General features: G+C 34.2%; 1 protein-coding gene across 29 annotated transcripts in view; it reads right to left on the minus strand.

Moving 5' to 3' along the window:
* Positions 1-16,484, minus strand: part of ADGRL3 (adhesion G protein-coupled receptor L3) — an 823,449-nt gene that overhangs the window by 72,593 nt on the left and 734,372 nt on the right. For all 29 annotated transcript variants that reach the window (XM_045056306.1, XM_045056308.1, XM_045056303.1 and 26 more), the window contains 2 exons: positions 8,417-8,483; positions 6,260-6,351 (listed from right to left, as the gene is read on the minus strand). In XM_045056306.1, the coding sequence (XP_044912241.1) occupies positions 6,260-6,351; positions 8,417-8,483 (159 nt within the window). The remainder of the gene's footprint in view (positions 1-6,259; positions 6,352-8,416; positions 8,484-16,484) is intronic.

Raw genomic sequence — 16,484 nt, forward strand, 5'->3', positions numbered from 1 at the left:
AGAACTGGACTTACTACCGTCATAAAGGTTCGAACTCTTTTTAGGATATTGCTCTGACCACAGTATAAAGATGATACCTGCTGTTTGAAAAGGCGGCTGGCTCTCTCTCCTTTCTCCCACATACCCTCTCTCTTCTAGCTACATACACATATATAGCCATCTTAATGTATTAACATAAAGAGAAAACTTAAAGCCTTAAAATATTCTGGAGATATTGTTGCACTTTTCAAGATTAAGTCAATTTGCTCTTCTGTCTTCTATTTACAGAACCCTACACCCTAACTCCATAAAGTAATAATGTAATACTAGTAATAATGTAATAATGTAACATATTACATTCAAGCTGAATGTAATTCTGAGTTAACTGTTTCCAGCAACATCTAGAAACATAGTCCTCAAAGTGAAAGTTACCTTTAAGGAACAGAATAAGTAATTACTGACACTGGTGAGGTATAACTTTTTAAAAATTATTATTCAGCCTTTAAGTTATTTAGAGCCTTCTTAGATTTCTTTATGTATGGCAGGTGTCCAAACTCACTGAGCATACTTTTTTTTCTTCAGGACTAACTATAAAATTTGCTATTTAATAGCTAAATGAACATTTTACTCCTATAGCCAATTCTTTCATAATAGAATAAGTTTGGGTTTTTTTTTAAGCCATCCTTAACAACATTCTTAATGATACCCCATGGTAAACAAATTCTAGGCAGTCAAATTCTAACAGGATTTTGATATGAAGTTGAGCAGATTTCACCATGGAAAACACAAAGAGCCAAAGGAAGCAGTGTATTTCTACATTATAGTTAAAAATAATCATACCATTATGTATGGGCACAAATTATGTGATGTATGCATTATATATATAATTATATTTAATTATCTCAAAGCTCTACAAAGTAGATACAATTATGCCCAATTCAGAGGAGAGCCATGATGAAACTTACAAGGTAATATAACCGTTACAAGACTGAATAGAAAATCAAACCTAAGTGTGTCTGACACTGAAGTCATCGCTCCCCTCTATTATTGTCTTCCTTTAGCAATTAGAGCACAGGGAAGAAGGAAGAAAAGTGAAAGTATTTCTTTAAACCACGTGACAATATGTTTGCCAACCCACCACTCCTGCTAAACCTAAGGTAAGAGGAGAGACCAGAAATCAGAAAACATGACTAAGCCAAAACTGGAAGTCTTGATGCCAAATTCTATATATGGGAAAGGGCAAAGGGACAAACACAAGAAAGGGAAGCTTAAGTTGACTCCTTGTCCCTCCATACAGGCACTGATTTTCTTTCTTAGGCCTAAAAGCCTCTACTATGACTTCTTAGTCTTTAAAGTACCTGTGATGTTATTAAACCAATAATAGAAGAAATAGTTGATAACCATGTAAACAATACATTTTTATTTTGAAGGTAATTGTCAAGAGTGCTATAAATGCTCCTCAAGAAGTAAAGTTTTAGGGGGCACCTGGGTGGCTCAGTCGGTTAAGTGTCCAACTCTTGATATAAGCTCGGGTCATGATCTCACAGTTCCTGAGATGGAGCCCATGTTGGACTCTGTGAGGATGACCGTGCGGAGCCTGCTTGGGATTCTCTCTCCCCTTCTCTCTCTCCACCACCCACCCCCCCCCCCACCCACCGCTTGTGCACTCATGCACATGCTCTCTCTCTTTCAAAAAAATAAATAAACATTTTTAAAAATAAAAAAAATAGTTTTACATATCATTATACTTCAGCAACAGTGGAGGTTGACTTTGTGCTGGTAATAATTCAATAATTATTTTATTCATATTTACACATATGTATGTATTTAAAATTAGATTTTTGCTATGATTACTGTAAGCTGCAATTTCAACTTGTCAGAAACTCAACGAGAAACTTATAAAGACTGGAATTACTTTTTTTTTCAAATGATTACCTATTTGATGAAAAAGAGACAAAAGACAAGTAAGCAAACAGTAAATAGAAATGTAGTTTTAAATTTTAATTACTTTTTTAGAAATCTGAGAATTGGCATACTTCAGTTCCTCAGTAATCATGTTACCTATAGCAATTCACTCTATTATTTTTTACAGAGTGTAACATTAATATAGTAATGAGCCAGCCAAATGAATTCTCTAAACTAACACAAAAATGTGCTTATTTTACTGATGATGAAATAAATTTTGATTTAAAATATAATTAAATTATTTAAAAAAAATTAAATTAATTAAGGTAAATTGGAAGTCAGCCAGGCATAGTGTTAGGGAAAAGAAAGTGTTAGGGAAGGGAAACAGCAGAGTTAAAACCTGAAGCAAAAGAGAGTACATCCAGAGTGCCAGAGGGGCAAATGGCTTAACAAGAGGCCAGGACACCTTGGTTGCTCAGACAGTTAAGCATCAGACTCTTGATTTTGGCTCAGGTCATGATCTTACCGTTTGTGAGATCAAGGCCCTCATCAGGCTCTGCACTGATAGTTCAGGGCCTGCTTGTGGTTCAGTCCCTCTCTCCCTCTCTCTCTGCCCCTCTCCTGCTCAGTCTTTCTCTCTCAAAAATAAATGCATAAATATTTACAAACAAAACCAAACAAGAGGTTAAAGAAAGAAAGAAGCGACTAGACCAGGAAGGTTTTGTAGGGTGGGGTAGGGAGTCTGGACTTTTGTGTGAGAGTAACAGGAAGCCACTGAAGAGTTTTACCCAAGGGAGTTGCACAGTGGGATTTGCTTTTAAAGAGATCGCTTTAGCTGAAGGTGGCAGCAAGAATCAATACAAGGGAAGATATTACAAGACCACTGCAGTGGTTCTGCAGAAGTTGATGGTGGCTTTTAAAAAATGGTGGCAGGGGTGCCCAGGTGGCTCAGTTAGTTAAGTGGCTCAAGTCATGATCTCATATGAGTTGGAGGCCAGCCTTGGGCTCTCAGTTGAGAGCTCAGAGCTGGGAGCCTGCTTTCAATTCTGTGTCTCTGTCTCTCTCTGCTCCTCCCTTGCTCATGCTTTGTCTCTCTCTCTCTCTCTCTCTCTCTCTCTCTGTCAGAAATAAATTTAAAAAAATTAACTAACTAACTAACTAACAGTGGCAGTGAATATGGGGAGAAGCAAACACATTTTAGATAAAGGAGAGATCTATGTGTGAAAGAACATGCATAATGAAGGCAGTAAATATTTGATAATTGAATGAATGGTTTTAGAAAGATGTTGACTTTCGAAAGGTCTTATAGGTTGGCTTTTTTTCCTCAATACAGTGAACAATCTTAATAAAGTGGCTCATCTTAATCATTTTACAAAAATACAAAAAAACAAGAAAACATTATTAAATTTCATACCCTGTCTTATATACTGAAAAAAAGATTATCCAGATAAATGTATAAATTTATAAAATTTATTTATAAATAAATACTCTCATATCACCTGTAATATTTAAAAATACATTATTATACAGATCCTTGTGAATTTTTCAAAATAAAAAGGATGACAGGCTTTGTGCTTTCCCTAGTGATCAAAATCATTATTACCTTTTTAAAATTCGTCTTTCCTTACCAATTATGCCCTGTTGATTTCTTTACAAGTACTTCTTAAATAGTTAATATATTTTAAATAAAATGAAATGTCCTTCAGATTCTGGGAAGTTTAAGGAATATTTTCTTGAGATTGCTTTCTTATTTTCCCTCTCCCACATGCCCCTGTGTCCTGCAAATGGCCTTCTTTCCTACTTGATAGAGGAGAGTGGGCAGAAATTCCTCAGTTTACTGCCCTGCCTTGCTTCTCCACCATATCTACATCATATATATTACTTATTTCATCCAGTCTCAGTGGAAAAGAATACCCTTTCTTCTCTTACCTAGGTAGAAAAGCGTCCTTCATGTAATCTAATAGAGTAGAATTGGTTGACCACTATTCTGGATCTCATTCTCTACAATTCCTCAAGTCGCAGCTATAACAATGATTCCCTTTCTTATGTTTCTAACCACTCTATTACTGTTCTTCTCCATCAGCACGTCCATACCCTGTTTTTTCCATCTCAAAACTATCCCTTCTAATAACTACTTAATTTCTCTTCTTGCCTTATTGACTCTTTAGAAAAAATCATCAAAGGCTTGTATATATATATTCCTCTGCTCATTTGATGGTTGGCTATGTTTCATTATTATACCCATTTTGTCTTATTTTTATTTTTACAAGTAGGTTATTTATTTATTTATTTATTTATTGATTTATTGATTTATAAGTAAGCTCTGCGTCCAATGTGGGACTTGAAGTCACAACCTTGAGATCAAGAGTCACATGTCTACTGACTGAGCCAGCCAGGTGCCCCACTATTGTACTCATTTTAAAAGGACAGGAAGGCTTCACAAGGTTAGATAAATTTTCCATAAGGCTATAAACTATAAAGCAGTTTGGACAGACCTTAAATCAAGATATTCTCATTTAAGGCTTTACTTTGCTTTGTAATATAAAGCTTAATGCCATCAATGTCATTCATGTAATTATTGCCATTTGTGTGTTTGTTTTTTTAAGCAATAACATCATAAAGACTTGACCCATATCACCTGAAGAAATATATATGAATAATTACAGAACAAATTGGTCTTCTTAAATATGTGACTATAATAAGCACAAGACCTTTTTTTGCTGATTTTTTTATGTTGTAAAAGCTGTTACATAGATACCAAAGTATTCACTTTTGATAGTACTTTCAAAATAACATAAATGGTAATAAAGTATTACTTGCAGTTTGCTTTATACCATAAAATAAAAGAGACAAAGAAGTTATCATTTACACTAAAGTAATAAAAGTATGATATGGCAAAGAAAACTTATTTTATAAGCCTATTTATTTATTTACTTACTTACTTATCTAAATTCAATTTCATCAGGAACAGACAGTCCAAGGAACGAATGCTACAGTTTAGAAGGGCAGTCTAATTGTACATAATTCAAGAAAGTAATGACTATTATCACAACTAAGTAACATTACGAACTACAAAAGTCTACTACTCATTGTAGATAATTCTTATTTTGCTCCATTATATTATTTCTCTAATTTCTTAGCTATCCTTTTCAGTAAATTTAAACAGATGATTCCTTCAACAAAATTAACCACTTAGTGTCAATACACTTTTGTCACTAAAGTCTTTAATGTATTGCTTTATTCTATAACATTCATTAAAGGACTACTATGGGCAAGAAACTGTGTCAGGCACTAAATGTAGATGAAAAATGGGTGACATAGCTGCTATCTGAGGTAGTTCGAGGAGAATGTTCAAAAGTCACAGGTGACCTCATGAAACGTCTGAAAGTACATTCATTTAAATAAAAACATTTAGCCAGGTTAATACATAGCACAGGCAAATTATATACAATTACAATTTAATATATAACATATATTAATGACTAATGTACATCTCCCCATTACAATCTCTCTCAAGTGTCCCAGCCTCTGAAGGGACAACATAAAAATTTTGGTTATACTGAGAAACTATTTTTCTTTTCAGAAAATGTAAATTAGCTTCTTTTGTATATATATAAAAAAGTACTATTAGTGTGGAAAGGAATGTGAATATTTTCATATCTCTGCATGGCAAGGGCTTTCTGAGCATAGAGAAATAGAATTTGGATTAAAGGACAAACCTTGGAAGTTAAAAGATGGCTGAGTAGATAGAGAGACTTCTGGAGTGCTTTACCTCCCAAGAGGGAAGCATTAACATTTCAAAGGGGTTAAAGCCTGGAGCTATATATTTATATACCATAGGACTTTCCATGGGGAGTTGGGTTTTCTCTTCCTCTCTCAGAAGGAGAGGGGGGCCAGCTTCATAACAGCTCCTCTACAATTGCCCAGATTAATAATCTTGGGATTCTTCTCCTGTGGTGTAAAAATCTCCCTTGTGCTGCTCACAGGGTCACCATTCTACTCTCTTCACATTGCTCTGAAGGGGGAGATGGGGTGTTGGTAACTGATGTGGTTACTGCTCCAAGAAATAACAGTCTATCCAGATACAGAAACTTTGTATTGGCTCAGGAAAAAAATAATAAATGTACATCTTAAGAGCTTCTCATGTTGAAAATCAGAGTTTTGGGAAAAAGTTTTTTTTTGAAGACAAAGCTTCATTATACTTATTTTCAGGCAGATCAGGTCATCTCAGTAGTCAATAAATGATCTTATTCAGCAAAGACAACACATCGATCCTCATCATTCTGTCACAAGATTTCAATAGAATTAAAAGTAGGGATAATTTAGAGTACCAAACTTAGGATGGCTAAAGAAAACAAAAAGAAAAATCACTTACTTGATATTATCAAGGCAGCCCGATTCAGGTTTCAGAATGGCAGTATGATGAAACATTTTATATAAAGCAATCCCAAGGAAGATTACATTAAGCTGTAATGTAAAAGGTACTGTTATGTAGCATAACTGGAATAAAAAAAAAAAAAAAGTAAGTCTATTCTCCATAACAGATGAGTTGTTCTGGGAAATTAGCTCTCACTATACTTATAAAGGAATTGGATCATAGATGATTGCCTAGTATTTTAGCAAAGGCAAGAAGCCACTTTAGGGAGTTGGGATACCAATGAGTTACAAAGCACCATTATGCCAAAATACATACAAATAAAAAATCAGCAGCAGTTGGAATGATGCTGTGGAAATTGTAAAACAACTCAAAGCCAGGTATATGTTGAAAAAAATGGGCATCTGGGTGGCTCAGTTGGTTAAGGTTCCAACTCTTGATTTCTGGTCAGGTCACGATTTCTTGGTTGGTGAGTTCAAGCTCCATGTCAGGATCTATGCTGACAGCATGGAACCTGCTTGGGATTCCTCTCTCTCCCTTTGTCTCTGCCCCTATCCTGCCTGTGCATGCGCACGTGCTCTGTCTTCGATCCCTCTGTCTCTGTCTCTCTCAAAATAAATAAACATTAAAAAAAATAAAAACCAAAAAAAAATTATTCCAGGTGTGTTATTATTTCTGCCCTCTGAACGTGGCCCCAAATTTACTGTTTGGGGATATATTTTGTGAACACAGCCCCAAATTTACTATTTGGGGATATATTTTGAAATGTTACATTCCAAAAACATAAATACTAAAATCAATAATATATTTTTGAAGAGCTAGATCAAAAGGATTATAAAATGGTGGTAAATTCTAATGTTACAACAAACTAGGATTAAAGTCCAGAAAACACTCAATGATACTGTTATATCACTAGAATCACCAGAGAGAGGATAGAACTTAAAGCAAAACAAAACAAAAAGTTCCAGTGTAAATTCCACATCTTACATATATACAAACTATAGAAAATATATTGAACTGCCTTTGTGACCTGGTTTGTTTTAATATGTTCCAAAATTTAGGATTGGTGGGGTCGAGGAAAATCCAATTATAAGCCCTACTGAAGTTCTCTCAATAATACAATTCTACAATCCTTTATCAAATCCAAAAAGTCTGAAAAGTGAGAGTATTAAACACTTAATTGAGTGGCCAAAAAGCGTAACCTTAACTAAATCTATTTGGTGGGAAAACTGAACTTGTACTGACATAGGGTTCTTCTATCTTTATTCCATTTCCTTTTACTTTCCCATTTTTTTTTCTGCTGAATTATTACTGTTTGGTTTTAGAGTCCTGCCTCGTCCCTACTGTTGATATTCACTGATGTGTTTGCTTTGGGCAACTGTTTATTCTCTACTAGGAATTCTAACTAATATGCAGTACATGTACCATATTGTCTTTCTGACGTTTGAAAACTTTCTGAATTCTAAAATATGCCTGCTTCAAAGGATTTCAGATAATGAATTGGAGATCTATATCTTATTCAGAATCAAGAGGCCATTTTATTTGGAGAATGACTTTGTATTATAAAATGATGGGTATATAAATAATGCCAAAAATAGAAACTAAATTACAATAAATAATTCATATTTGAAATCAAGATATTATGCACCTAAAAATACAAAAAGAAGTATGATTCCGAACACTTGCATAACTTATTTGTGCCATTCTTAAGTGAAATCCTTTTGAATTTTAAAGTTTTTAAGATTTATATAAAAAACAAAACTGGAAGGAATAGTAAAGTATATTGCCACATTTCCAATTTCTGATTTCATTCGTAGTTCAAATTATGTAAATGAAAGACAGGAAATATACTGTTGTGAAACTTGAAGTCATTGCTGTTCAAAATCCTACAAAGCCAAATAGATTATGTTGGATCGGGCTCCTAAGGAACTATGGTACTGCATAAATATTTGCAAAGGCATGTTTTCTACTCCAACAGTGTTGATTACATGTTTTACAATATAAAAGTAGACTCTAATGAGCGTCTAATTGCTTGAGTCATATAGGGTCAAAAAGTAGATGCTTTTCCCAAATACACCTATGTAAATTAAAGATGGCCAGATCATAGAAATTTTATTTTTTGACCTGGGAGACACATAGTTAGTGAGGAGTTCTTACCATAATTATCAAGGTCGCTGGTCCTATAAAGCTCCAAATGAAGTAGGTGTCAAGTCGGAGCCAACATCTGCAATGAAACACAAGGGAGAGAAGGGATTAAGGACTGGGTATGGCACATACATCAAAAGTGAGAGAGTGACAGAGAAGAATGTGAACTGCAAAGCATCCCACTGGGAGACAGGAAATATTACATTGCTTGTTCATTTAAATGCTGAATTATGTGCCCAATTTCTGACAGCACTATTGATGGAGTAAGATAATTACCCCTGGAGGAAGCAGGGAAAAAATGGCACTAGGCCTATTTGCTAAGTCCTTTTGTGTCTGTCACAGGACCCTTAAAAAAAAAAAAAGAAAAGAAAAGAAAGAGAGAAAAAGCCATACACATAGCCATTAAATCGAGTAGCTTTAAGCTATCCTTTTCTCTCCAATTATGGTGCTACATAACCTGTCTATCAGCTGTCAGGCAAAGTGACATTTTCCTGTCAAGAAGATCTGAGGAAATTCAGTACAAAGAAGAAATAAATTTGGTATCAGAAGATTGAAGTTTAATTAGGTTGGGCAGCCAACCTTTGAGAGTTCTTGAGTCTGAAAAAGTGCATTGTTACTGCCAATGCTTCTGGGGTTGCAAATGATCCTTAGCATCCCGTGAAGTTGATTCATGACCCAAAAGTAAATTATTAATCACTTAATTTCAGTCACATTTAATACTCCCCCAATTCTTAAAGCCTCTGGGAAATTACATTTTCATTCTTCAGGATGACAGGAAGACAAAATGGAAGTGACTAGTTATGATAAAGATTAATGTAAATTTTGAACAAATTACATTTGATGTTAAAAATCATATCTTGAATTATTTGCCATTTTGCTATATTTGAAGAATAATCAAAAAAGAAAACACCTCCAGTGGAAAATATTCAAGAGTGGTTTGCTAAGTAGTCTAAAACTGCAAGTCCAAAGTAGATAAGTATTTGATTATTATGAAAATGTTACTTAAATCTCAGCAATAATGGACTACCAGAGAAGGTATGAAGAAAGGAACTTATCAATGTCCATCGGTAGAGGAATGGATCAATCAAATGTTTTCTATTCATATGAGGAAATGTTATAAAACAGGTAAAAGGGAGGAGGTGGATTTTTATATGTCAACAAGAGAGATCATAACAACAAATGCCTTACACCTTTGAACATGCAGTTCACCCTTGAACAACATAGTTTTGAAGTGTGTGGGTCCACTTCCATGTGGATTATTTTTTGATAAATACAGTACAGTCCTGTAAATGTACCTTCTCTTCCTTGGGATTTTCTTAATAACATTTCCTTTCCTCTAGTTTACTTTATTGTAAGAACACAGTGTATCATATATATAACATATAAAATATGTGCTAATTGACTATTGATATTATCGGTACGGCTTCTGTCTGGTCAACAATAAGCTATTAGTAGTTACGTTTGGGGGGGGATCAAAAGTTATATGCAGATTTTGGACTGCACAGGGGTCAGCACTCAGAGTTCTTCAAGTGTCAAGTGTATATTTAAAATATTACTTATATTTTTGACAGATATACACACACATATAAGTAATTTTATTTAATTGAAAGGGAAAAAATCAAACTCATATTAGTGTTTGCCTCTAATATGAGAGTAGGAGGACTAAAAGTGGACCAAAGGGCTTAACCATATGTTTTATTTTAATAATTACTGGAAACAACATGCCAAAATACAACAGTCTAACATCTGAGTGATTGAGGCAGTGATGTTTACTGTTTTTGACTTTTCCATAACTTAATTTTTTAAAAAAGGTTAAATCCTAAATTTTTAAGCAAATTAAAAATAACCATATACTCTGAAAAGATCAATTTTAAAACAACAAAAATCCAGCTTTCTTCTACTAAGTTAAATATATGTAATTTCAACAGAAGTTTAATATTTGTCCTCCAAAAAGAAACTGACTACAAGTTCATATTTTTTACATAGATGGATATTTTTTCCTATATTCAAGATAAACATAACAATCCTACTTGAAAAAATGCTATCATGGAAACAATAAACACTTAAACTGCTAGCTCTTAGCTTGCTTAATTAGTTATCTTTTTGTTGGTCTGTTGTCCAAAAACTGTGGTCATGGAAAATAAAAGTATGGTGGTGCCAACAAGCAGAATCAAACCAGAAAATTCAAGTTTGAAATATGAATATTATCTTCATGCTGACCACAGGGTAGTTTGCTATCACCCTAATACAGGTGTGTGTGTGTGGAGGGGGAAGACCAGAACAGAGGAAGTATTCATGAATCTCTCTTGGTTCTCATCAAAGACCATATTTTCCTTCAAGACCTCAAGATAAGAACAATAAAAGACAAAGCATGGACATTTTCCCATATTAGAACACACACACACACACACACACACACACACACACACACACACAGAGTCCAAGAATGCTGCTGAAATTATAACATGATACAATACTAGTAAATTTTGTAATGACTGTTAATAGTATAGCTCCTGTTGTTTTGTAGGTCAAACGTGTTTTTGAGAGCTAATTTAAGACATAAAACACATCTTCAAATTCTTTTTAAAAGAAAATGTGCTTCAAGAACTTCTGAAAAAATGTTACTCTACAGGTTAAGGATTCTTATAAAGATAATTTAAATTATGTTATTACAGAGTGCTTTGGACTAGGTAGGGAATTTAAAATTTTTAAATCATCTCACCAAATGTGTTGTTAAAATGAAATAATGCCATTAAGTTTTAGCCTTACAAAGCTTTACTTTTTGGAAAACAGTCTCAGCAAATGCTTTATTTGGAAATAAACATGCTTTTGGCATAGTAATCTTTAAATGTGGAACTGAAATTACTTTAGAAATTATTATTTTTTTATTTTTTAAGAAAATGCTACAATATCTATTTGGTGTAATAGATTTAAATTCCCTTTGGAGAGGATCAGTGAAAGAGGCAATATGAAACACTTAAAATGTACTGAGTAAATCATCCCTTCTTGAGCACTCTCTGGGCTTGACTATCTTCTGGAAGGCAGTGTGGCAAAAATCCCTTTTCTAATTCGATTGCCATATGGCCACACCTGCTGTTGTTTTTGGCCACATGCTGGTTTTCTCAAAGCTTTCTCTCCTTCCCATTAACTACCTTAAAAGTTTGAATGATTCCTGCCCCGAGTTCCCTGTGCCAATGTTGAAAGAATTCACCTGGCTTTAAGGTAAAGGAGAGTATTATGTCAGGTGTTTATTACATGCATGGACACGTATTTCCCATGTCATGGTATTCAAGAAGTCTAGGCCATTCAATGTGATGTGGCTATAGTGAAAATGCTCAGGTTAAGAGGAGACAAATGTGAGAGGAACAATTTACTTCATGAAGCACAATAAAGTCCAACTTGCAAATGGCTAGACAGACCTGTTATTGAAGAATATGATTTATCTGAAAATTGCCTTCATCCACTAAGCAATATTTAATTTGTGAAGCCATTAACGTTAATAGACCATTCTTGCTAATTTTTAAGATATGTCAATTTCTTTTTCTAATGAAATTCAGTCATATGAATGTAATTTATAAAGGATGTTTATACCAGTACAAAAGAGATGGCTTGCAGTTGAAAAAGCAAGTACATTCTGACCTCACTACATGCTTATTTGAAGTCATGTTGAAAAATATTGTGAGGTCAGGTATATTTTGGAATTCAAAGGAGCACTTGTCATATATCATAAACCTTGACTTTTTCCCCATTTGCCTAATACAAAGAAGTCATAAAAATTGTCTTTTTGTAGCATTTTTCAAATTGTAAAACCAGAATATATTGTTATATATTTGATGAAGTCTTACTATATTAATACAAGTTTACTGGTTAAATATTCAAAAGAATGGGCATATTGCAGAATTATTCTCTTCTAAAATGTAAGAAATCATATTGCAAATTAAATAATAAAGTGTTGATATCGGATCAGTCTTCCATAAAAATGTCAATTATCAACCCAGCCTTTATCACCTTCATGTATACACAGAAATAATAAAACAAATTAATTTCTCAAAACAAGACAAGAGAAATAGACAAGAACATACCTCTAAAGCTTATTTTCTTCTACTATTAAATTACCATTTTATTATCATTAGTCATTTTAAAAAATGTCTGATTCTGTATTTAGAAAACTGGTAAGTTAATTACCCAACGTATATTAAGTGCCACCTAAAACATTTGTTTTACAATGCTTTTAGATTTCAGTAACATTATCAGAATCTACTTCCTTATGTCAAGTTAGCATGTTTAATATAGTGTCATTAATATGCTCTGGGACATTATATTTTGTTGCCTATTTAATTTACTCTTATCCAACTAGATATCTGACTATTCTCCAGGGTCTGAAACAACGTAAGTTAACAATGGTGTTTTCTTCACTTCTACTCAACTCCAAACTGCAGACTGAACCATCCTTGGTGAGTATTAAATGTAGCCAATAAACAATATTTGGCTACTACTAGACCATAAAACTTACAAGGCTTAATTATATCAGGTTGTTTATGAGAGTTTGTATAATACATAATATTTCTTTTCTCTGTAACATATGCAGATCTCTTTATATTTGTACTACAAATATCTGGCAAGATTGAGAGAGGAAAGAAGGAATAAAGAGAATTGGGGCAAGAAAAAAAAGAAGTGAGGGGGAAAAGGGGCAAATATATACTTCAAGCATAATAACTTTGGTTCTAAACTCAGTGCATAGTATGTCTGTTAAGATTTTTTTAAAGATTATTTATGTATTTTGAGAGAGAGAGAGAGAGAGAGAGAGAGAGAGAGAGAGAGAGAGAATCCCAGGCAGGTTTCATACTGTCAGTGCAGAGCCTGATGTGGGGCTCTAATTCATGAACTGTGAAATCATGACTTGAGTTGAAATCAAGAGCCAGATGTTTAACTGACTGAAGCCACCCAGGCGCCCTTGTTAAGACTTTTTTTTCCCCTGTTCAGATTTTTTTAACATTTATTTATTTTTGAGATAGAGAGAGACAGAGCATAAACGGGGGAAGGTCAGAGAGAGAGGGAGACACAGAATCTGAAACAGGCTCCAGGCTCTGAGCTGTCAGCACAGAGCCCAACATGGGGTTCGAACCCACAAACTGCGAGACCATGACCTGAGCTGAAGTCAGACGCTCAACCGACTGAGCCACCCAGGTGCCCCGCCCTGTTCAGATTTTTTAATGCCATTTTCATCACAGCACACTCATGCATCTAATCTTGAAATACTTTGTGAGCAAGTATATGAACTGGAAAAAATATTGGCAGAGTGATGCAGGAATGGAGTGTGACCAGTGGTAGTCAAGACTAGCATTTGTGGTTCACCTACAGCTTGGGATCGCAGAATTCAGCACTAGATCTCATAGATGAAATGCAGGTTATATTATCTTCATGTCCCCAGTATGTTACTTGAAAGATAAATGTTTCACTACTTCATCAGCAAAATACATCCCACACTTTTAGGGTGGACTACAAAGGTTAGAAAAGCTTTATTATTACTAACTGTTGGAATATTTCCCATGGTCCCACATTGCTTAAGTTAATTGAGGCAACAACGTAAGAATTGTAATCACTACTCTATAAACGGATGCTTTTAATAAATTTATTGTACTAAATTAGAACAATGTTGCTAATCATAAAATCTGTATTTCTTTATTTGTATCAGACAAATAATAGTACCAGTAATAATAATATTTCTAATTCAATAAATGCTTATATATACCAGATACTTTACATATATGCTTACTTATATATAGGGGCGCTAGGTGGCTCAGTTAAGCATCCGACTTTGGCTCAGGTCATGATCTCGCACTTTCTAAGTTCGAGCCCCACATTGGGCTCTCTGCTGTCAGTGAAGAATCCACTTTGGGTCTTCTGTCCCCCTCTCCCTCTCTGCCTCTCCCCTGCTCACACTCTCTCAGAAATAAACATTTATTTATTATAAATTTAAAAAGATATATATATATATTCATACACATACACATATACATATCTATTTAATCATATATACAAAAACACATATTCTCAAACTTTGTAATAGTTTTGCAAGGTGCTTATTGATTGGAATTATAGATTGGAGAATGAAACTCTGGAAATCTAAGTGACCTGTCCATAGCTACAGGCCCTGAGGTGGGGCTGGAGCTCAAGGCCCTAAGATCTGAGTCACATGCTCTACCCACTGAGCTGGCCAGGAGTCCCCATCCAATTCAATGTTATTTAGCTGGGCTCCTTGTTTAATAATATTATAATCTAGTATTTAAAAAATATCAAGGGGCTCAGTTGGTTAAGTGTCCAACTTCGGCTCAGGTCATGATCTCTCAGTTCATGAGTTCAAGCCCTGAGTCAGGCTCTGTGTTGACAGCTCAGAGCCTGCAGCCTGCTTCGGATTCTGTCTCCATCTCTCTGCCCCTCCCCCACTCGTGCTCTGTCTCTCAAAAATAAATATTAAAAAATATTTTTAGGGGTGCCTGGGTGGCTCAGTTGGTTAAGCATCTGACTTCAGCTCAGGTCACGATGTCACAGCTCATGAGTTCAAGCCCAGTGTCAGGTTCTGTGCTGACAGCTTGGAGCCTAGAACCGGCTTCAAATTCTGTGTCTCTGGCTTTCTCTGCCCCTCCCCCACTCATGGTCTGTTTCTCTCAAAAATAAAGAAACATTGAAAAACAATTTAAAAAAATCAATACTCACTTTTCTACCCAAATGATTACATGGGTTGAATAATGAAGTGAAAATAAAAAACTGGGGGTGGGGGTTTTTAACCAGCACAGGGGAGACTACCTCTTTTAGAGTTGTTCTTAAACTATTGAGCTAAGGAGACAAATATAAGACTTAATAGATGATTTATAATAATTTTCAGATCATAAAATTTGATTTCAATTATTTTTAAGACCTTGGTTATGCTTCTAGTACTCAATGATGTTCTGATTCACTATAAATGTTTATGACCTAATTGACATATTTCGGAAACCCCTTACAAATACTCAAGCCCACGTTTTAAATCTTGGACTATTCTTTGGGCTTTACTCTGTTCCAAGCCCTCCCTCCTCCTGGAACCTGCTCCCAATCCTTTTCCCAACTACCCATCATGTTAACCACTCCTTTCTCTTATATTATTTGATTGTGAGGAAAGTGGTATAAACTATAAATGTGATTTTCTCTTTAAAGAAAATTTAACTGTTAAAATGGTTTGCATTTTTTTGGTAATATTGAGGTAATTAAAATTTACATGAACTAATTAGTTTCAGGTCATAAAATAAAAGTATCTAGCACAAAAATTCCAAATCAGCCCTGTTTAAATTATCGTTAAGTCAATGCCAGCCTTTATTGTCTGACAGTATCATTTATTGGATGACGTCACTGAACGTGCATATGGATAAGAGTATAAGAGAGACTAAGAGAAGAAACAACAACAGAGATAAAATTGAATAAATGCCCATTGTTAACGGTACAATTTAGAATGTAGTCCACCAGCTGAGAGTTACTTATTTTTTTAAATGACTATACTGATCTTCTAAACTCATTTTTTGAATGTCCAATTATTGTGACTAAATGTAATTCTAAGTACATTCTCGAGAATACTGTCAGCACAGATAAAAAGATTTCACTAAACGATATCAGAAAATAATAATAAAATTATCTTACAAGCATTGTAAATTGATGTTAAACTAAGCAACTTCTCAAAAACAAATTATGTGTGTTTTGTGTGTATGTGTTTAGTAATCAACAACCCTAACAACATTTCATAGAAAAACACATCGTAACGCATCAGCCAGATGAAATATGATAGTTACCACTATCTGCATCAAAATAACATTTATTTAACCTACAAAAGTAATTTTATCTCTGATTTTATCTCCCATTGATATGCTTCTCTACTTTTTAGAAATGTAAGCAATTATTACTATTATTATTATTATTATTAAAGTTTTCAGAGATAAAATCTCATTGGCAGTATAGTAAAATATAAGTACATTAAGAGGAGAGAAAAGGGAAAAAGGTTTATTATTATTTGAATTACTATAATATATATTCAATGGTTTTATTCTAGATG

Source organism: Felis catus, chromosome B1, assembly GCF_018350175.1.
Source record: "Felis catus isolate Fca126 chromosome B1, F.catus_Fca126_mat1.0, whole genome shotgun sequence".
NCBI classification, from domain to species: Eukaryota; Metazoa; Chordata; class Mammalia; order Carnivora; family Felidae; genus Felis; species Felis catus.